At 51.7% G+C, this 22,337-nt stretch overlaps 1 protein-coding gene across 5 annotated transcripts in view; it reads right to left on the minus strand.

The window, feature by feature from the left end:
- Positions 1-22,337, minus strand: part of GLYCTK (glycerate kinase) — a 78,936-nt gene continuing 56,599 nt past the window's right edge. For 3 of the 5 annotated variants that reach the window (XM_068131395.2, XM_068131397.2, XM_078786890.1), the window contains exons 5-7: positions 15,978-16,153; positions 4,346-5,011; positions 423-2,120 (exon numbers count right to left, since the gene is read on the minus strand). In XM_068131395.2, coding sequence (XP_067987496.2) covers positions 1,851-2,120; positions 4,346-5,011; positions 15,978-16,153 — 1,112 coding nt within the window. In that variant the 3' untranslated portion in view covers positions 423-1,850. Of the gene's footprint in view, positions 356-422; positions 2,121-4,345; positions 5,012-15,977; positions 16,154-22,337 lie in introns of those variants that run through there. The other 2 variants (XM_068131398.2, XM_078786891.1) reach the window with 1 other exon arrangement.

Raw genomic sequence — 22,337 nt, forward strand, 5'->3', positions numbered from 1 at the left:
AGAAAAGTCGATTTTTGATGGTTTTATTGCATTGCTCGCTTCCTGATAGGGTGAAATGTCTTACATGATCTTATATTATCACATACATCATGAAATACAAGTTTTCCAACAAATTTCAGAATCTTTGACCTTTGAAGGTCACAAAGGTCAAATTTTCAAAGTTGTCGGAATCAAACCAAATTTTCGGTATTGTGTAGCTAACTAACCTCATAACATTGCTCATTGAGCATTGTCATTGAATACCGCTCGCTCGTGAACCATCGTCGTCTCCTGACTTGTTTCGAAGCAAAATCCTGAAGCATTTGTGCAGTACAGCCTTTCTTATACTTGTGAAGGAAAAGAGAATGGGGCTGGGCTGAGGGGAAGAGAGAGAGAGGAAGGGGGGAACGAGATAAGAAAAGTTGCAAGAGATTCAAGCGTGATGAAGGCAAACTGGTTTACTCCATTCCTTTCATCTTTGGAGAGGTTTTGGGTTACAGAAAATACAATTCAGTTATTGTGAAGCATACAGTTATAATACATTTCCCATTTTGTCTCAGAACATTCCCATTACTTGCATCGAATTAATAGAGCATTAACTCACAGTTGTGTAAGCCTACAAGAAAGTGTGTTATTTCATTCAAACAGGGAACTCCTACTCAGTTGCCAGGCCATTATCTATCCTCAAAGGGAGAAAAGAATGTTTTAATCAGTTACACATGTTAACACCTTGCAATATAGTTGAGGAACAACAACACACTTGCTCATATTCCTAAATAAGTAGAGAAAATTGTTGTATATAAGTTGAATCATAGGGATTATGTGTAGTTAAACTTAAAATCATGAAAAGAAATAGGAGGAGTCTTTGAACAAACAAAGGATGCTTTGAAACTTTTAATTATCGGCTCACCAGTACATTTGCCCTTCATAACTGATAAAGTTTTCAAGGGAGTTGAACTGATCCGAGCAAGGAGGTTGCCTCTAGCGACCGTTTGCACACGGGCCTGCCCTGCGAGAATTCCTCAGTTGCACAAATTTCAAACTCGTCCAAAGCTCTCAGACAAATAAAATGGAATACACTCAACGCTGACCAATATATGTATCTATGAAGCTTAAGTACGCAATTAAAACTAAAGTGTTTGCAACATCAGGTGGAGGCTCAAGGAAATCCACTTAACTTACACAAATTAAGTATGCAATTAATTAATTTTCCCCCACAGTAGCATACTTACAACATCTACTACAACTCACAACTCATCACAACTTACTCACAGTAGGATACATGCACAGTCAACTTGGTGCGAGCCAACTCTTCTGTTTTTGAAGGGTTTTTTATTCAATATGGATGCCAGTCCACGTGAGCAATGACATCATAAATATATATTCTCTAATATAGTTGTTGTGTAGATCACGCTCAATAAATTTCAAACTGATCAGACTAAGCGTTGTCAATGTCAAATTATAACGTCATAATTAAGGCACCAATTACATCATCGTTAAAAACACTTATTCCCCATGCGGAGTTGTTTACAATGAGCCACGATTTTATTTTTTTTAATGGAGTGTTTTTTTGAGATATAGAGGTGCAACGTTTTTCCAAGATGGCGTCAGTACCACGTGACCTATGACGTCATAATTATGAATAAAAAAATTATACAGGTGGAGTTGCTCTTATGTTAAAATTTCAGTGGCTGCCGAGAAAATGAATTTTTTAAATGCAGACAAGCATGTAACACGTACGCAACAGATCGCCTTACCCTGCTTTTCGCTTCGCAACGCAGGGTAATAAGCACTCATCTGCATTTATTACCCCGCTTACACTTGTTCAGAAAATACGTTCCTGGCTTTATGACAATTCACCTTTCGAGTGATCACTGTTCGATCACCTGGCTGCATGGGCACACCAGCAGCAAATGCAGGTCCATGACGTTGGTGCCTGTGAACCCCGTTAGTACCAGACTTTTACCACCCATGGCAGAAAAAAAGCCAAATGAGTCACTGCGGTTCAGAAAGGCGAAAGGGTCCAACCCTAACGCTCGAGCCTGGCCTAGAATGCCGGGGTGAATCACTGCTCCAGCTGCTTCTGTTGGCCCATCCTGGCCATCGGTGCCAGCAGCCAAAAATGTCATGTTAAAATCATCCTGCAGCACAGAACATGCTTTTTAGTGTCTCAACTCTTTTTCATTATTGATCAAAACAGGACAGCTTTGTAGAATCGTACACATAAGTTGTATGGTATTTGACACAAGCACTCAAGGGTGAATGCCCTGAATTACTGGAGAAAAGTAAACACACATGATATTTTAACTTTGCTTCATTACATACTGGCTCAACCATCACTATTTTATAATACGAGGTAATACGAGGTATATTTCCTAAACGACATACCAGGATGGGTCCCAATGAGACAAGGTGTGCTCAACACAATCATAAAATTTGAAGATCATCCAAGCTATTCAATGGAAGATACTGGTTTGTTATGGTCAATGATTTGAGGGATGGTCAATGTTCATGATGACGTGGATAGTGGAGGTCGAGGGAACTTTGCATTGGATTAAGTGAGAATAAATAGTCAAATTGAGAAGTGAAGTGGATGCATGAAATTGGAAAATTATATATATATATATATATAATTTTTTTGCAAGGGTCAAGGCAGTATAAACGGTTTGCCAATGGGAGTTGACCGAGCAGGCAGGCAGCAATGTGGAATGGCAGGAAGGAAGAGATCGTGGAGATGAATTTGCATGGAAATGGAACTATTTGATATGTAGATATTCAGTTTTCTGCAGCAAGGAGTTTAATAATAATTGATTGTTACGGTGCAGAGATTGACATTTTGTATGGCAGAAAGGGAGCACGGTATAGTGTCTGGTTATGGCACAAATACGTTGGTAGTTCTACAAGCAGGAGCAAATGAAAAAGGTAAAGTTTACTCTAAGGAGTTGAAAGATTATAGAATAACTAGCAGACGCCAATGATAAAAGTACCACGATATAAAATTAATTTTAAAAAGGAAGCCTTTTATTCTAGCGCTGGTTGCAAGAGCTAAACAATGGGGGTTATATACAGTACAGTTGGACCCCGACATTCACAGACCCCGCGTATTCGCGGTTGATAAAATGCGACTTGATTCTACATTTGCGGGCTTGTGCCTCACGTATTTGTGGGTTAGACCTGATTCTGGGTAATGATCCATGTATGGTGGAGAAGGTGGAAGTTTGTGAACCTTTAGGAACTAATGACCACAACATACATGTAGTGCAAGGAAGATATTCCTTAGAAAGTGGAGTTTGGGATAGCCGAGTGAAGGATTTTAACTGGTCAGATTTTGAAAGGACGAGGAGAGATGCTATACATTATTTGAGGTGAAAAAAGGAGGGCAATCTGCGTCGGAGAAATGGATAATCTTTAAGGAACAAATGGACAGAGTGCAGAGTGGATGTATTCCAGGCACAAACAACGTCAGAGGGAGAAACAGACCATATTAGTTTACCGCAAAGTTTAAGAATGTTATTGTTCATTGTATTCAAATTAAATAGCATTGTTCAATATACCTTAACGTTTATTTAACGGGAAGCACAGGTACCGTAAAATGGGGTGAATAGGGACAGCAAGGTGAATAGGGACACAAACGGAAAAAAAGTTCGGAAACTTTTTTCGCTGAAAATTGATAACCATACTGATTTGTTGATATTTGGGTTGAAAGTGTTCTCTTGTTTTTAAAAAAAAGCAACTTATAGTCCCTATTAACCCCAGATATGGGTTAAATAGGATTAAATAGGGTTTTTATGGCTGTCCCTATGCACCCCGTTTTACGGGTGAATAGGGACAGTCACCAATACAAAAAAATAATAATCAAGAAATAGGGACAGTTTGGAGAAAGTTTTTATCCCATATTTTTTTTCATTGGCACCGTGGTTTATATTAAGGGTGCATATTATGTGCATTCATCTGAGCTATCAATTCAGCAATAAGTTGGAAACTCAGGATTGTTTCTTGATTATTATTTTTTTGTCTTAGTGACTGTCCCTATTCACCCGTAAAACGGGGTGAATAGGGACAGCCATAAAAATCCTATTTATTCCTATTTAACCCATATATGGGGTTAATCGGGACTATAAGTTGCTTTTTAAAAAAACAAGAGAACACTTTCAACCCAAATATCAACAAATCAGTATGGTTATCAATTTTCAGCGAAAAAGGTTTCCGAACTTTTTTTCAGTTTGTGTCCCTATTCACCCCATTTTACGGTACTCCCCCCCTCCAAGCTAAATGCAGAATTATGATCTTCTATGACCCCTTCATGTAATTATAATCTTTTATTAACTTAACCAGGGCATTGCAAAGGGTAAAAAAGGTGGTTTACCAAGGTTAGTTCATTTGTGCCGAAGCACGCATCCATTTCACAGGCCACTCGCATGGCCAGCTCCTGATTTCGCCCTCCTTTGCCAAGCCCTCGAACTTCCACCGTGGTTTCACCACCAGCCAGCAGGCAAAGACCGCGGCCATGTGCCGCCGCGGTTTGTGCCAGTGCAATCAGCCTCTTGGAAGGGAAGGTCCTCAACCCGACGGTAGCAGCAGCCATTTCAACATCCTGAAGAGTTCCAACCAAATCTGCCGGTGGAGATCCTGAGGTGAACCCAGCGAGGAGCCGACAGGTCGCCGTGGTCAGCTTTCTGTAGAAGCGAGCCACTACATGAACGTCCCCCATTATACCAGTGGAAAGCACAAGCACAGAATAGCCAAAGGAGGTCGCACGGTGTTCCGCAGCTTCCAGGGCGACCTTGTTATTGCCAACAATGACGTTATGGACGTGAGCGAAGCTCTGTGGTGCACTGTCATGGCCGCCTGCTTCGACAGCAAGTTTTCTTTGCAGGTGGTCTATAACAGAAGAGGGCACCAGATCGGAGATGCCAAACTTTGCAAGCAAGTCCAAGCATTCAGTTGGGCCTGTTGGGTTGGGCACAGTAGGCCCGCTGGCAATGACTTCCAAAGGGTCACCAATAGCATCGGAGATGATGAGAGAAAGAACCTGCAGGTGGTAAGTGAGCGTTCAAAGTGGGATTACGTGGATAAAACTAACAGCACAAGGGTAAGTGGATAAAACAATTACATATTTATTAAACACAAAAAAATCCAATCAATATAAATAATGTTTAAGCCTAGTCTACATGACATATCTTGTATTACACTGTGGCAGGCACAAGGGGCAATAATTCCGCGCACCAGTGGGTGGCGCGAGCGTCCAGGCGGGGAACGAAAGCGCATGCCCCGCCTTTCGACCGATCGGCCACGCCCGGGGGCAAGGCGTGGCCTCGGGACATATATGCAGGCTCTAAGCTCGAGCCCGCCGAGTGCTGATATGCGAGCTTGTAATAAAGACTCTGTTTGTACCAACGCGTTGTGGCCTACCTCTCTGGCAATCGAGTCGTGTGTGCGCAGCACTACACTGGTGACCCCGATTGGTTCAGCCGCTGCTGACCCCCAAACACGCCATGGCTACCAACGCCGTCGCCGTCAAGCTCCTGGAGTTTTGGGAGGCACAAGCCGACGTTTGGTTTGTGCAGGCCGAAGCTCAATTTCAGCATCCGAGGCATCACGGCGGACGAGATCCGGTACTACCACGTGGTCGCCGCCTCGGGCCCGGCACTGCCGCCCGAGTCGTGTCCATCCTTCGGCGCCCGCCGGGAGACAACAAGTACGTGGCGCTCAAACGTCTCCTCCTCGCCACGTTCGGGCTCACGGAGATCGAACAGGCCGACCGCCTCCTGGACCTTCCCGCCCTCGGCGACACACGACCATCCGTCCGGATGGATTTCATGCTGTTGCTGCTTGGAGACCAGCGCCCGGATTTCTTGTTCCGCGCACTTTTCCTCCGCCAGCTACCGATACAGGTGCGCCTCGCGCTGGCCAGTTCTAACATCACGGAACCCCGCGCCCTGGCCGGAGAGGCCGACAAGTTTTTCGCGGCTTGTGAGACGCGGTCGGTTTACGGTGCTGCCGTAGTGGATCCCGGGGCAGAGGCTACAGTGCCCTCGGCTTCCCTCGTGGCCGCTGCTGCGCCCCGCCCACTACCGCCGCCGCCACCACCACGGCCGCCGCGGCCGCCACCGCCGCAAACCTGGTGCTACTACCACGCCAGGTTCGGCCGCAAAGCTAAAACGTGTCGCCCGCCGTGCTCTTTTGACGGGTCGGGAAACGACCGGGCCGGCGCTCATTACCGGCCCTGAGCGTCGGCCATTCCGGCAGCCTCCTGTTCATCACGGACACCTTGTCCGGGCGCCGTTTTCTCTGCGACACAGGAGCGCAGGTAAGCGTCCTCCCCGCCTCCACGTCCGACAAGCAAGCCGCCGGCCGGGGCCCCGCTTTGCTTGCCGCCAACGGTACACCCATCCGCACATTTGGGAAGCGTTGGCTCTCACTGCGGTTCGGAGGGCAGCGCTTTCAATGGTCGTTCGTGACCGCCAGCGTGCCAATGGCCCTGCTGGGTGCGGATTTCCTATGTGCGCATGGGCTGTTGGTCGACGTGAAGCGCAGACGTCTCGTCCAGGCTGAAACCTTCAGCTCGCTCGCTTGTTCGCTGAGCGGCTCGTTGAGCGGCTCACTGAGCGGCTCACGGAGCGGCTTGCCAAGCGGCTTGGTGGAAGGTTCCGTCCCGGCGGGTTTAGTTTGCACGCTTCAGGCAGCGGACGACTTTACCCGCCTCCTAGCCAGTTTCCCGGCCTTCACGTGGCCCACCTTCTCAGCGGTGGCCGTTAAACACGGCGTGGAGCACCATATACCCATGGTCGGGCCGCCGGTCTACGCCCAGGCACGCCGACTCGAACCCACGAAACTCGCCGTGGCGAAAGCGGGGTTCGCCACGCTGGAGCGGCTGGGGATCGTACGGCGCTCCAACAGCGCTTGGGCTTCTCCTCTGCACATTGTGCCGAAGCCTGGCGGGGGATGGCGGCTTTGCGGGGACTACCGCCGGCTCAATGATGCCACCACCCCCGACCGCTACCCGGTCCCGCATATCCAGGACTTTTCCGCCCGATTGGCAAACACGACCGTGTTTTCCAAGGTGGACCTCATCCGGGGCTACCACCTGGTCCCCGTACAACCGGGCGATGTCCTGAAGACGGCCGTCATCACCCCTTTCGGCCTCTTCGAGTTCCTGCGAATGCCTTTCGGGTTGAAGAATGCGGCCCAGGCGTTCCAACGGCTTATGGACAGCGTCTTGCGCGACTTGCCTTTCCTCTTTGTCTACCTGGACGACATCCTAGTCGCGAGCGCGTCCCGGGAGGAGCACCTGCTCCACCTCCGCACGCTTTTCGAATGCCTGGGCCAGCATGGCCTAATCATCAACCCCGCCAAGTGCCGTTTCGGTGTCGCCACCATCGACTTCTTGGGGCACCGCATCACCAGGCACGGGGCCGTCCCTTTACCGGCCAAGGTGGAGGCGGTCAGGGATTTCCGGCGACCCCGCACGATCAAGGGGCTCCAGGAGTTCCTGGGCATGGTAAATTTTTACCACCGCTTCGTGCCCCACGTCGCCCAGCTCCTCCGCCCCCTGCACGAGGCCCTCCGGGGCAAGCCGGGCAAAGGTGACATTGCCTGGTCGGAGCCGATGGCCGCGGCGTTTGCGGGCGCAAAGCTGGCCCTGGCCAACGCCACCATGCTGGCGCACCCGGCGCCCGATGCGCCGATCGCCCTCACCACCGACGCATCGGATTACGCAGTGGGCGCGGTGCACGAGCAGTGGGTGCGTGGTGCTTGGCAACCGCTGGCGTTTTTTAGCCGGCAGCTTCGCCCGCACGAACGCCGCTACAGCACCTTCGACCGCGAGCTGCACGGCCTCCACCTGGCGGTCCGACACTTCCGCCATCTGCTGGAGGGCCGCCCGTTCACGGCTTTCGTCGACCACAAGCCCTTTGTGTTCGCGATGGCCAAGGTCGCCGAGCCATGGTCGGCACGGCAGTAGCGTCACCTCTCTGCCGTGTCCGAGTATACGACGGACATCCGTCACGTGGCGGGTAAAGACAACCCGGTGGCGGATTGCCTTTCCCGGTCCGTCGCGCACGCGGTCCACGTCGGGATCGACTATGCCCGGATGGCGGAGGACCAGACCACCGACCCCGGCGTCCAGACCTTGTGGACCGCCGTCACGGGCCTCCGCGTCACCGAGGTGCCGTTCGACGCCGCGGGCGCGGCCCTCCTGTGCGACGTCTCCCTCGGCCGGCCTCGCCCCATCGTGCCCGCTGGCTGGCAGCACCCAGTGTTCGACGCCATCCACGGCCTGTCCCACCCGGGCACGAAGGCGTCCCAGAAGCTTGTCGCGGTGAAGTTCGTCTGGCATGGCCTCAGGAAGGACGTCCGCGACTGGGCCAGGACGTGCCTCGCGTGCCAGCGCGCAAAGGTCCAAGGCCACACCCAGGCCCCTTTGGCCCCGTTTGCGGTGCCCGAGCGTCGGTTCGACCACGTGCACGTCGACTTGGTGGGACCTCTGCCCCCCTCGCAGGGGTTCACCCACCTCCTCACCATGGTGGACCGCACCACACGGTGCCCGGAGGCCGTCCCATTGGCGGCGACGTCTGCGGCTGATGTGGCGCAAGCCTTCATCGCCACTTGGGTTGCCCGGTTCGGTGCCCCCTCGGACATCTCGTCCGACCGCGGTCCCCAGTTCACCTCGGAGCTCTGGGCCGCGTTGGCGCAAGGCTCGGCGTGAAACTACACCGCACCACGGCCTACCACCCCCAGGCCAATGGCCTGTGTGAGCGTTTTCATCGCTCGAAGAAGGCCGCGCTCCGGGACAGCCTCCGCGACGGCAGCTGGGCCGACAGGCTCCCCTGGGTCCTGCTGGGCCTCAGGACGACCTGCGCGCGTCCTCGGCGGAGCTGGTCTTCGGGCAACCACTGCGGGTACCGGCCGAATTTATCCCCGACTCCACGGCTCCTTGGTCCGCGGCGCAACAGCGCTCCACCCTTCAGGAGACCGCCCAGAGGTTCGCCCCGGTGCCGAAGGCACACCACGGTTGCCCGTCTTCCCACGTCGCCCCGGAGCTTCGCACGGCGGAGTACGTCTTCATCCGGCACGACGCCCACCGGGCACCGCTACGGCCCCCGTACAACGGGCCCTTCCGCGTGCTGGAGACCGGGGACAAATACTTCACCATCGACATCGGCGGTGCCCCAGATCGCATCTCCGTGGACCGCCTCAAGCCGGCCCACCTCTATCTGGACCACCCCCCACAGGCAGCTCTGCCTCCGCGACAAGGCCGCCCCCCGGCGGTTGGACCCCCGGCACCCCCCAGCCCCGCTACCCCCCAGCCCTGCACCCATCGCCAGGGGGCGTTTCGGCCGGGTCATCCGGCTTCCCCGCAAACTCACCCTTCAGGTGCGTGAGAATTCTGGGGGGCACGTGTGGCGGGCACAAGGGGCAATAATTCCGCGCACCAGTGGGTGGCGCGAGCGTCTAGGCAGGGAACGAAAGTGCATGCCCCGCCTTTCGACCGATCGGCCACGCCCGGGGACAAGGCGTGGCCTCGGGACATATACGCGGGCTCTAAGCTCGAGCCCGCCTAGTGCTGAAGTACGAGCTTTGAATAAAGACTCTTTGTTTGTACCAACGCGTTGTGGCCTACCTTTCTGGCAATCGAGTCGTGTGTGCGCAGCACCACAACACGGTACATCCTGGCATACCAAAAATTGTTCAAACTTTTATTATTTTTAAATTGCAGTGCTCAGGGGGGTTTGGAGAGGGAGGAGGTTCGGAGGGGGAGGTGGTTTGGAGGGGAGGCGGTTTGGTGGGGGAGGCGGTTTGGATGGGGAGGCTGTTTGGAGGGGGAGGCTGTTTGGAGGGGGGGGGGGGGGGAGGAGGTTATGAAGGGGGAGGCGGTTTGGAGGGGAAAGGAAGGTTATGGAGGGGGAGGGGGTTTGGAGGGGAGCAGAGGTTATGGATGGGAGCGGAGGTTATGGAAGGAGGAGGAGGTTATGGAGGGGGGGGGGGGTTATGGAGGGGGGAGGTGGTTTGGAGGGGAGGGCGGTTTGGAGGGGGGGGGGGGGGGAGGTTATGGAGGGGAAGGCAGTTTGGAGGGGGAGGCGGTTTGGAGTGAGAGGCGTTTTGGACAGAAACTATAAATGTGAACTTGGACGGCGAAACAGAACAAGTTGTTTAAACTCGCAAATGCTTTAACCTCGAGCCTAATTGCACCATGGAAGCACACGTGGAATGCCACCTTGATTAGAAGAAAAAAAAATGCATCATTTGCATTCAACAACAGAAATTAAATGACACCGCAAAATAAATTTAACAAAGGACAACGACAAATTTTAATATGATGAAGAAGAAGGGCACATGGTTGAGCGCATACCTCTGCCAGAACGAACAGTTTACGTGTTGTATGCACTGATAGGCCGAATCTGGATTCGGACCTGAACCAAAATCTAATTGGCTTGTTCTCGTCACCAAATTATCCACCAAATGTCGTCTGAATCCATCCATAACATTTTGCGATATCGTGCTATATATCAGTTTTAACCCTTTCTCTTAATATTGAAGAATCACTTTAAAAATGATTGTATCCGGATCTTCACCAAAATTGAACCAATTCTTCCTTATCACACACACGGCATGTCCACGATGTTTCGTCCAAATCCATTCATAACTTTTTGAGATATCATGTTATATATCGTTTTGGCTCTCTGTGATGTTCAATGGTGATGAATCACGTTAAAAATCACAATATCCGGATCCGGATCTTCATCAAAATGGACTATATTGTCCCTTGTCACACGCGCAAACTTTCAACCAAATTCAGTCTGAATCCGTCCACAATTTTTTTGAGATATCCTGTTCACAGACAAACAGACAGACAGACAATTATATAGGGGTGAAAACGATCCTGTGGGCTGCAGCCCCATCTTTTGTTGCATTTTGGGGTCGGCATTTATTGCCCACCCTTCCTGTACTTGCTGTTCTGTTTCTGCATCTCTTATATCCTGGTTCTTCTTCGTTCATATATGCAGCACAAGTCTGCAGAGTATCATCATTGGCTGAGGGTGGAGCTATACCACTGATGTGGTGCCCCCTATAGGTTAGGGCAGGAATTTGGAATTTGTTCGGGGTGCCGGGTCTAGCTCACCTACCCTTTGCGAAGCACCTTTCCTGCACTTTCTAGATGGGTCAGGATTCAAACACAGGCTAGACAGCTTAGAGAAGAGTGTGCGCTCCTCTAGGCCATCCTGCCATCTGGATATCGATGTGAATAAGGAAAATGTTTGCGTCCAAATCTTTTTTTTGGACCTTGCATTGCCTGGGTTCTTTGTGAGTAATATGCTACTGTGGTGCGGGAGCACACACGTTGAACAAAGGTAGGCCACAACGCTTTGGTTATTATCGAGCTCTTTATTACTTGCTCACTCATCCGCACTAACATGCGCGCGGCAGCGAGCCCGCGTATATATCTCCAGGCCACGCCCTACAAGGGGCGTGGCCGCCACCCGCTGGTGCGCGGAATTATGTCTCTGCGCCAGCGAGCCGTCGTGTCCGCCACACGCGCCCCCCCCAGAATTCCCGCGCACCTGAAGGGTCAGCTTGCGGGGCAATCGGATGACCCGGCCGAAGCGCTCACGGGAGGCTGGCGGCGTCTGGGATGCTGGGATGCCATCGGGGATGCCTCCAGCGGCATCTGGGATGGGTGCAGGAGAGGGGGGTGGCGTGACGGCGGGGTTGGGCAGAGCCGGGGGTCCGCCCGCTGGGGGGCGGCCCCGACGCGGGGGCAGAGCCGCTGGTGGGGGGTGGTCCAAGTCGAGGTGGGCCGGCTTGAGGCGGTCCACGGAGACGCGGTCCGGAGCACTGCCGATGTCCAGGGTGAAATGCTTCGCCCCGGTCTCCAGCACGCGGAAGGGCCCGTCGTACGGGGGCCGCAGCGGTGTCCGGTGGGCGTCGTGGCGGACGAAAACGTACTCCGCCGTGCGAAGCTCCGGGGCGACGTGCGTTGGTGGGCAACCGTGGTGCGCAGTCGGCACCGGGGCGAACCTCCGGGCGGTCTCCTGCAGGGAGGAGCGCTGCTGCGCCGCGGCCCATGGTGCTGTGGAGTCGGGGAGGAACTCGCCCGGCACCCACAGCGGTTGTCCGAAGACCAGCTCCACCGCGGATGCACGCAGGTCGTCCTTGGGTGCCGTCCTGAGGCCAAGCAGGACCCAGGGGAGCCTGTCGACCCAGCTGCCGTCGCGGAGGCTGGCCCGGAGCGCGGCCTTTATGGCGCGATGGAAACGCTCGCACAGGCCGTTGGCCTGTGGATGGTAGGCCGTGGTGCAATGCAGCTGGACGCCGAGCCCCCGCGCCACCGCCCCCCAGAGCTCCGAGGTGAACTGGGGGCCGCGGTCGGATGAGATGTCCGAGGGGGCGCCGAAACGGGCAACCCAAGTGGCGATGAACGCCTGCGCGATGTTCGCCGCCATCATTGCTGCCAAAGGCACGGCCTCCGGCCACCGGGTGGTGCGGTCCACCATGGTGAGGACGTGGGTGAAACCCCGCGAGGGGGGCAGAGGTCCCACCAAGTCCACGTGAACGTGGTCGAACCGACGTTCGGGCACCGTAAACGGGGCCAGCGGGGCCCGGTTGTGGCGGTGGACCTTCGCGCGCTGGCACGCGAGGCACGTCCTGGCCCAATCGCGGACGGCCTTCCGGAGGCCATGCCAGACGAACTTGTCGGCGACCAGCTTTTGGGAAGCCTTCGTGCCCGGGTGGGACAGGCCGTGGATGGCGTCAAAAACCCGGCGCTGCCAGCCAGCGGGCATGATGGGGCGAGGCCCGCCGAGGGAGACGTCGCACAAGAGGGCCGCGCCCGCACCATCGAACGGTACCTCGGCGACGCGGAGGCCTGTGACGGCGGTCCGAAAAGCCTGGATGGCGGGGTCGGCGGACTGGTCCGCCGCCATCCGGGCATAGTCGATCCCGAGGTGGACCGCGTGGGCGAGGGCCCGGGAAAGGCAATCCGCCACTGGGTTGTCCTTCCCCGTGACTTGCCGGATGTCCGTCGTGTACTCGGACACGGCCGAGAGGTGACGCTGCTGCCGGGCCGACCACGGCTCGGCGACCTTGGCCATCGCGAAAGCCAGGGGCTTATGGTCGACAAAGGCCGCGAACTGGCGTCCCTCGAGCAGATGGCGGAAATGCCGGACCGCCAGGTGGAGCCCGAGCAGCTCGCGGTCGAAGGTACTGTACCGCCGTTCGTGCGGGCGGAGCTGCCGGCTAAAGAACGCCAGCGGCTGCCAAGCCCCCTTCACCCATTGCTCGTGCACCGCGCCCACCGCGTAGTCCGACGCGTCGGTGGTGAGGGCGATCGGTGCATCGGGCGCCGGGTGCGCGAGCATGGTGGCGTTAGCCAAGGCGAGCTTTGCGCCCGCGAACGCCGCATCCATCGGCTCGGTCCAGGCAACGTCGCCTTTGCCCGGTTTCCCCCGGAAGGCCTCGTGCAGGGAGCGCAGGAGCTGGGTGATGCGGGGCAGGAAACGGTGATAGAAGTTCACCATGCCCAGGAACTCCTGGAGCCCCTTGATGGTGCGGGGGCGCGGAAAGCCCCTGACCGCCTCCACCTTGTCCGGCAAGGGGATGGCCCCGTGCCTGGTGACGCGGTGCCCCAAAATGTCGATCTCGGTGACGCCGAACTGGCACTTGGCGGGGTTGACGATCAGGCCATGCCGGTCCAGGCGTTCGAAAAGCGTGCGGAGATGGCGGAGGTGCTCCTCACGGGACGCGCTTGCGACGAGGATGTCGTCCAGGTAGACGTAAACGAAATCCAAGTCGCGCAAGACGCTGTCCATCAGCCGCTGGAACGCCTGGGCCGCAATCTTCAACCCGAAGGGCATCCGCAGAAACTCGAAGAGGCCGAATGGTGTAATGACGGCCGTCTTCGGTATGTCCTCCGGCCTGACGGGGACCTGGTGGTATCCGCGGATGAGGTCCACCTTGGAGAAGAGGGACATGTTCGCCAACCGGGCGGAAAGGTCTTGGATGTGAGGGACCGGGTAGCGGTCGGGGGTGGTAGCATCGTTGAGGTGGTGGTAGTTGCCGCACGGCCGCCACCCGCCGCCGGGCTTGGGCACGATGTGCAGCGGCGATGCCCACGCGCTGTTGGAGCACTGGACAATGCCCAGTCGCTGCAGCGTGGCGAACTCCCCCTGCGCCACGGCGAGCTTCGCCGGGTCGAGGCGGCGCGCCCGGGCGTGGACCGGTGGCCCGACGGTGGGGATGTGATGCTCCACCCCGTGCTTGACGGCCACCGCCGAGAAAGTGGGCCGCGTGAGGGCCGGGAAACTGGCGAGGAGGTGGGTGAACTCGTCCGCTGCCGGAAGCGTGCAGACCAACCTTGCCGGAACCGAACCGTTCAGCAAGCCGCTTGTCGAGCCGCCCAGGGAGCAGCTCAACGAACTGCTCAGAGCGCAAGCGAGCGAGCTGAAGGTTTTGGCCTGGACAAGGTGTCTGTGCCTCATGTCCACCAGCAGCCCATGCGCACAGAGGAAGTCCGCTCCGAGTAGGCCCATGGGGACACTAGCGGTAACGAACGACCACTGAAAGCGCTGCCCCCCGAACCGCAGTGAGAGGCAACGCTTCCCGAACGTGCGGATGGGCGTGCCGTTGGCGGCCAGCAAAGCGGGGCCCCGGCCCGCAGCTTGCCGGTCGGACGCGGAAGCAGGGAGGACGCTCACCTGCGCTCCCGTGTCGCACAGGAAGCGACGACCCGAGGAGGTGTCCGATATGAACAACAGGCTGCCAGTATGGCCGACGCTCATGGCAGGAAGCGAGCGCCGGCCTGGTCGTTTCTCGACCTGCCAAAAGTACAAGGCGGGCGACAGGACCTGGCCTTGTGGCCGAACCTGGCATGGAATCGGCACCAGGTCTGGCCCGGTGGTGGTTGCCGCGCCGGTTGCGACGACGGTGGTGGGCGGGGCGTGGCGGCGGCCACGCATGGATCCGCCAAACCTACGCCGCGCTCGGAAGGAACCGAACGCCATGCCACGTGGCGATCCGCCAAACCTACGCCGTGCTCGGAAGGATCCGAACCACATGCGCCGTGCGTGGCGCCGGGACCCACGACGGCCGTGCTATATGCCGGCCGCGCATCGTGGGCTGCGAAGTACTTGTCCGCCTCCCTGGCCAGGGCCCGCGGTTCCGTAATGGTCGACCCGGCCAACGCGAGCCGTACCTGTACAGGCAGCGCGCGGAGGAAGAGAGCACGGAACAGGAAATCCGCACGGCCGTCGCCGAGCAGGGATAGCATGTAATCCATGCCGGCGGACGGGCGTGTGTCGCCGAGGGCGGGAAGGTCCAAAAGACGGTCGGCGCGGTCGGCCTCTGGGAGGCCAAATGTATCGAGGAGCAGCTGCTTGAGGAGCGTACTTGCCCTCGTCCGGCGGGTGCCGGAGGAAGGACACGACGCGCGCGGCCGTGCCGGAGCCAAGGGCAGCGACCACGTAGAAGTACATCGTGTCGTCCGCCGTGACGCCCCGGAGCTGGAATTGGGCCTCGGCTTGAAGAAACCAGGTGTCGGCCTGCGCTTCCCAGAACTCCGGTAGCTTGATCGCGACCGTGTTGATGGCCATTGCGCGTTCGGGGGTTCAACTACGGTTGAACCAGTCGGAGGTCACCAGTGTGGTGCGGGAGCACACACGATGAACAAAGGTAGGCCACAACGCTTTGGTTATTATCGAGCTCTTTATTACTTGCTCACTCATCCGCACTGACGTGCGTGCGGCAGCGAGCCCGCGTATATATCTCCAGGCCACGCCCTACCTGGGGTGTGGCCGCCACCCGCTGGTGCGCGGAATTATGTCTCTGCGCCAGCGAGCCGCCGTGTCCGCCACACTACCATTTCCAACTTTGTGCGAACAATGGTTTGGGAGGAGATGCAAAAATGACACACGTAAACTGGATCTTATTGCATCCGCACACCGAAGGTTACAATGGTAACACAAAATAGCCCGCAATGTACCATAGCATCAAAAGTTCTGTACCTGTGCTGGAAAGGCCAACTGTGCCAGTCCACCCCCCTTGAGACAAGAGATCTCTCGACGGAGCACATTGAGGTCAGCAATTGTAGCTCCACGATGCGCCAGCAGTTTTGTCACGTGATGCTTTTCAGACAAGGTGATTGGTGGGGCCGGACTAGGCAGCAGAGAGGACCCTCCACCTGCAGGTGTACCATAGTATTTACCAGAACCGTAAAACTCATCCATAAGTTAATTGTTGGATTTTTTTTTCATTAACTAATAATTGAAGTGCTAAATGATTACCAATTCATCAAGTCTAACTTAAAAATCAAATGTTTTCAACAAACAGCTTGAACATCTTGTGCATATTTGATTTTGCTGACGTAAAACTCACTTTCTGCCATTGTTGGTCGACATTAAACTTTCCTCATGGATGCGAGAACCCTGCAGTGACCTATAATGGCAACAGGTCCCCTGTGCGATGGATGCAACTTCAACAAGTCTAGTGGTCCTTCTTTCATATGTAACACATGGCTTCAGGTAGCACCATTTCCTGGGGATGTAGGTGTGCCACTGATGCAGTGCCCCCTGTAGGTTACTGTGGGAAATTTGGCCAGGGTGCCGGGGATGGCTCGCCTACTCTTCACTAAGGAGAACAAATAATGCCCTCAGACAGGACGCCCATGTATAATTAATATCTGTCCAAGGAACGGCACACACATTGACGAATCACCGTGCCGGAAGAAGCACGAATAGTTTGAAAAGCAATTACAAAAAGGAGTCCGCAGGGAAATGAAAATATTGTTTGAGGCATGAAATACAAGTTAAGCATGAAATACAAGTTAAGCATGAAATACAAGTTAAGCATGAAATACAAGTTAAGCATGAAATACAAGTTAAGCATGAAATACAAGTTAAGCATGAAATACAAGTTAAGCATGAAATACAAGTTAAGCATGAAATACAAGTTAAGCATGAAATACAAGTTAAGCATGAAATACAAGTTAAGCATGAAATACAAGTTAAGCATGAAATACAAGTTAAGCATGAAATACAAGTTAAGCATGAATTAAAAGTCAAGCATGAAATAAAAGTCAAGCATGAAATACAAGTTAAGCATGAAATACAAGTTAAGCATGAAATACAAGTTAAGCATGAAATACAAGTTAAGCATGAATTACAAGCAAAGCATGACATACACGTTAAGCATGAAATACAAGTTAAGCATGAAATACAAGTTAAGCATGAAATACAAGCAAAGCATGAAATACAGGTTAGGCATTGTTACGTGGTCCTCCCGGTGACTACCTGGTCTCGGTGACCCCCGGACCGTGAGAGGAACTCCGCCAGAAAGAATTATTATGTATGCGCTTTCGTGACGCAATCAATATGAATTCCAACCAAGAAAAAAACCCCACACCAAGGATCCGGAATAATCAATGATATATTCCCCGAGCAATTAACCATCAACAATCAGCAATCAATAGTACAAAGATGTAAACTCATCTACATTAACTCTAAGATGGCCATCTTATACATTCCTCACGTGAGCCCCACTCCCGACTCCCTCCGTGGTCAATGTCTCTCACAATGTCTCCGTACTCCTGTAGTTCGATCTCCGCACGTGGGCGGTTGAACGGACCCTTCCTGACGTGCTTTCACCGGGCATGTCCCGTACCGGGAACAACGGCTGCAGCGCGCACCTCCTGGCCAAGCAACGCGGGTAATGTAAAGCAGGCAAAGCAACATGCGGCTTGCCCAGCGCGCGCGGCCCCAAGGTGCGACCCGTACGCGGCCTTGTAGACGGCGAGGCGAACTGTGCCAGCTGCTTGGTTCCGTGCACGAACCCACCGTGACTTGACGTGTCAAAGGGTAGTTACACGTCCCGGTAACTCCTCTCGTCAGACGGGCTTTGAAACGCCGATTCTTACGTTGCTCAATCGATACCGCTCGCGTCCGAGCTTGGCGAGGAAGAAGAAGAATCCGCGCGTCTCCAGGACCTCGTGTCTTTTTTTCTTCCGTTTCCGGTCTCCTTTTCCTCAGAAGGGCTCCTGACCCTTTAATCACAACAACCTTTAATCGACTACACATTGATAAGCAAAGCCCGGAATAGTAATTCACATACATTCACATAAATATGTAACACTCCCCCCCCTTCAAGAAAGAAAGTTTGAACCCAGCGAAAACTTTCTTTGCCGGCCAACTTGGATAAACAAACCAGATACCTCACAATCTGCACATTGGTCCATTGGTAGCACCGAATAAATCTCTTGAGCTTTTCCCACCAGCACACTTTGCACTAGTATGGTCCAGGCCTCCTCCGGCCAGTTTAACTGTCGAGCCACTTTCTCAAAGTGTGGAAAAAATTTAGCGACTTCCTTTTCACTGAAGGGTGGAACCAGCCTCACATGTCTGCCCACATCCCAGGTGTTCTGGCTAGGTGTCGACCCCGTCAGCAAGGGCGGTCCCTCTCCCCGTTCTCTCATTAACTCCAGCTCCTTGAATTTAATTTCTTGCTGAAGCTCCATGTCACGTTCCTTTAATTCCCTTTCCGCTTTTCTCTCCTCTGCTTCGAGGTCCCTTGCAGCTCTCCTCTCCTCTGCTTTTCTTCCTTCTAACCTTTCCTGGAGTTCTCGTTCCACTCTCCTTTCCTCTGCTTGTTTCTCTTCTCTCCTCTCTTCTGCTTTCCTTTCTTCTTCTGCTCTTTCCTTTTCTGCTTTCCTTTCTTCTTCTGCTCTTTCCTTTTCTGCTTTCCTTTCTTCTTCTGCTAACCTTTCCTGGAGTTCTCGTTCCACTCTCCTTTCCTCTGCTTGTTTCTCTTCTCTCCTCTCTTCTGCTTTCCTTTCCTCTTCTTTTAACCTTTCCTGGAGTTCTCATTCCACTCTCCTTTCCTCTGCTTGTTTCTCTTCTCTCCTCTCTTCTGCTTTCCTTTCTTCTTCTTTGATCCGTTCCTGGCTCCTTAATTGCAACTCCAGTTTCCGGAGCTCAACGTCTTCTGGTTCTTCGGGTAGCCACTGCCAGGCTAACTCGTCCCATGTTCCTAATCCCACCATAGACTGTATCACCGTGGTCTGCAACTCTGCCTTCCTCAAATTAGTTCGGACCTCCAAGTTAAAATGTTTGGCCAATTTCAAGAGGTCCGACTTTAGTAACGCTCGGAACTGTGCCTCACTCGGGGTTACCGCAAAGTTCTGTGCCACAAACGCCATGGTGCCTATCGTTAACACCTGTTAACCTTCACCCAAGACTTTACCCCAATTTCCACAAATATTTACCAATTAATACTTAATTAATAAATTTTAATTAATAAAAAGATTATTTTATTATTTTATACAATTTTAGATCCCGGACGTAGACCCAATTGCGAATCCGCAAATCGTAATTTGGACGAGCCCCCAATTCTGTTACGTGGTCCTCCCGGTGACTACCTGGTCTCGGTGACCCCCGGACCGTGAGAGGAACTCCGCCAGAAAGAGTTATTATGTATGCGCTTTCGTGACGCAATAAATATGAATTCCAACCAAGAAAAAAACCCCACACCAAGGATCCGGAATAATCAATGATATATTCCCCGAGCAATTAACCATCAACAATCAGCAATCAATAGTACAAAGATGTAAACTCATCTACATTAACTCTAAGATGGCCATCTTATACATTCCTCACGTGAGCCCCACTCCCGACTCCCTCCGTGGTCAATGTCTCTCACAATGTCTCCGTACTCCTGTAGTTCGATCTCCGCACGTGGGCGGTTGAACGGACCCTTCCTGACGTGCTTTCACCGGGCACGTCCCGTACCGGGAACAACGGCTGCAGCGCGCACCTCCTGGCCAAGCAACGCGGGTAATGTAAAGCAGGCAAAGCAACACGCGGCTTGCCCAGCGCGCGCGGCCCCAAGGTGCGACCCGTACGCGGCCTTGTAGACGGCGAGGCGAACTGTGCCAGCTGCTTGGTTCCGTGCACGAACCCACCGTGACTTGACGTGTCAAAGGGTAGTTACACGTCCCGGTAACTCCTCTCGTCAGACGGGCTTTGAAACGCCGATTCTCTTACATTGCTCAATCGATACCGCTCGCGTCCGAGCTTGGCGAGGAAGAAGAAGAATCCTCGCGTCTCCAGGACCTAGTGTCTTTTTTTCTTCCGTTTCCGGTCTCCTTTTCCTCAGAAGGGCTCCTGACCCTTTAATCACAACAACCTTTAATCGACTACACATTGATAAGCAAAGCCCGGAATAGTAATTCACATACATTCACATAAATATGTAACAGGCATGAAATACAAGTTAAGCATGAAATACAAGTTAAGCATGAAATACAAGTCAAGCATAAATTACAAGCAAAGCATGACATACACGTTAAGCGTAAAATACAAGTTAAGCATGAAATACAAGTTAAGCATGAAATACAAGCAAAGCATGAAATACAGGTTAGGCATGAAATACAAGTTAAGCATGAAATACAAGTTAAGCATGAAATACAAGTTAAGCATGAAATACAAGTTAAGCATGAAATACAAGTTAAGCATGAAATACAAGTTAAGCATGAAATACAAGTTAAGCATGAAATACAAGTTAAGCATGAAATACAAGTTAAGCATGAAATACAAGCAAAGCATGAAATACAAGTTAAGCATGAAATACAAGTTAAGCATGAATTACAAGTTAAGCATGAAATACAAGTTAAGCATGAAATACAAGTCAAGCATGAATTACAAGTTAAGCATGAATTACAAGTTAAGCATGAAATACAAGCTAAGCATGAAATACAAGTTAAGCATGAAATACAAGCTAAGCATGAAATACAAGTTAAGCATGAAATACAAGTTAAGCATGAAATACAAGTCAAGCATGAATTACAAGTTAAGCATGAAATACAAGCAAAGCATGACATACAAGTTAAGCATGAAATACAAGTTAAGCATGAAATACAAGTTAAGCATGAAATACAAGTTAAGCATGAAATACAAGTTAAGCATGAAATACAAGTTAAGCATGAAATACAAGCAAAGCATGAAATACAAGTTAAGCATGAAATACAAGTTAAGCATGAATTACAAGTTAAGCATGAAATACAAGTTAAGCATGAAATACAAGTTAAGCATGAATTACAAGTTAAGCATGAAATACAAGTTAAGCATGAAATACAAGCTAAGCATGAAATACAAGTTAAGCATGAAATACAAGTTAAGCATGAATTACAAGTTAAGCATGAAATACAAGTTAAGCATGAAATACAAGTTAAGCATGAAATACAAGTTAAGTATGAAATACAAGCTAAGCATGAAATACAAGTTAAGCATGAAATACAAGCTAAGCATGAAATACAAGTTAAGCATGAAATACAAGTTAAGCATGAAATACAAGTCAAGCATGAATTACAAGTTAAGCATGAATTACAAGTTAAGCATGAAATACAAGCAAAGCATGAAATACAAGTTAAGCATGAAATACAAGCTAAGCATGAATTACAAGCAAAGCATGAAATACAAGTTAAGCATGAAATACAAGTTAAGCATGAAATACAAGTTAAGCATGAAATACAAGTTAAGCATGAAATACAAGTTAAGCATGAATTAAGAGTTAAGCATGAAATACAAGCAAAGCATGAAATACAAGTTAAGCATGAAATACAAGTTAAGCATGAAATACAAGTTAAGCATGAAATACAAGTCAAGCATGAATTACAAGTTAAGCATGAAATACAAGCAAAGCATGAAATACAAGTTAAACATGAAATACAAGCTAAGCATGAATTACAAGCAAAGCATGAAATACAAGTTAAGCATGAAATACAAGTTAAGCATGAAATACAAGTTAAGCATGAAATACAAGTTAAGCATGAAATACAAGTTAAGCATGAAATACAAGTTAAGCATGAAATACAAGTTAAGCATGAAATACAAGTTAAGCATGAAATACAAGTTAAGCATGAAATACAAGTTAAGCATGAATTAAGAGTTAAGCATGAATTACAAGCAAAGCATGAAATACAAGTTAAGCATGAAATACAAGTTAAGCATGAAATACAAGTTAAGCATGAATTAAGAGTTAAGCATGAATTACAGGCAAAGCATGAAATACAAGTTAAGCATGAATTAAGAGTTAAGCATGAAATACAAGTTAAGCATGAATTAAGAGTTAAGCATGAAATAGAAGTTAAGCATGAATTACAAGTTAAGCATGAAATACAAGTTAAGCATGAAATACAAGTTAAGCATGAATTACAAGTTAAGCATGAAATACAAGTTAAGCATCTTACTATAATTCACCAAATGTCCGTCCGTCTGTCTGTCCGTCTGTCTGTCTGTCCGTCCGTTAGAAGGTACCGCAAAAACTGCTGAACCGATCGCAACAATATTTTGGGTGGGTAATCCTGGGATCTCCAG

Source organism: Myxine glutinosa, chromosome 11, assembly GCF_964187855.1.
Source record: "Myxine glutinosa chromosome 11, kmMyxGlut1.1, whole genome shotgun sequence".
NCBI lineage: Eukaryota > Metazoa > Chordata > Myxini > Myxiniformes > Myxinidae > Myxine > Myxine glutinosa.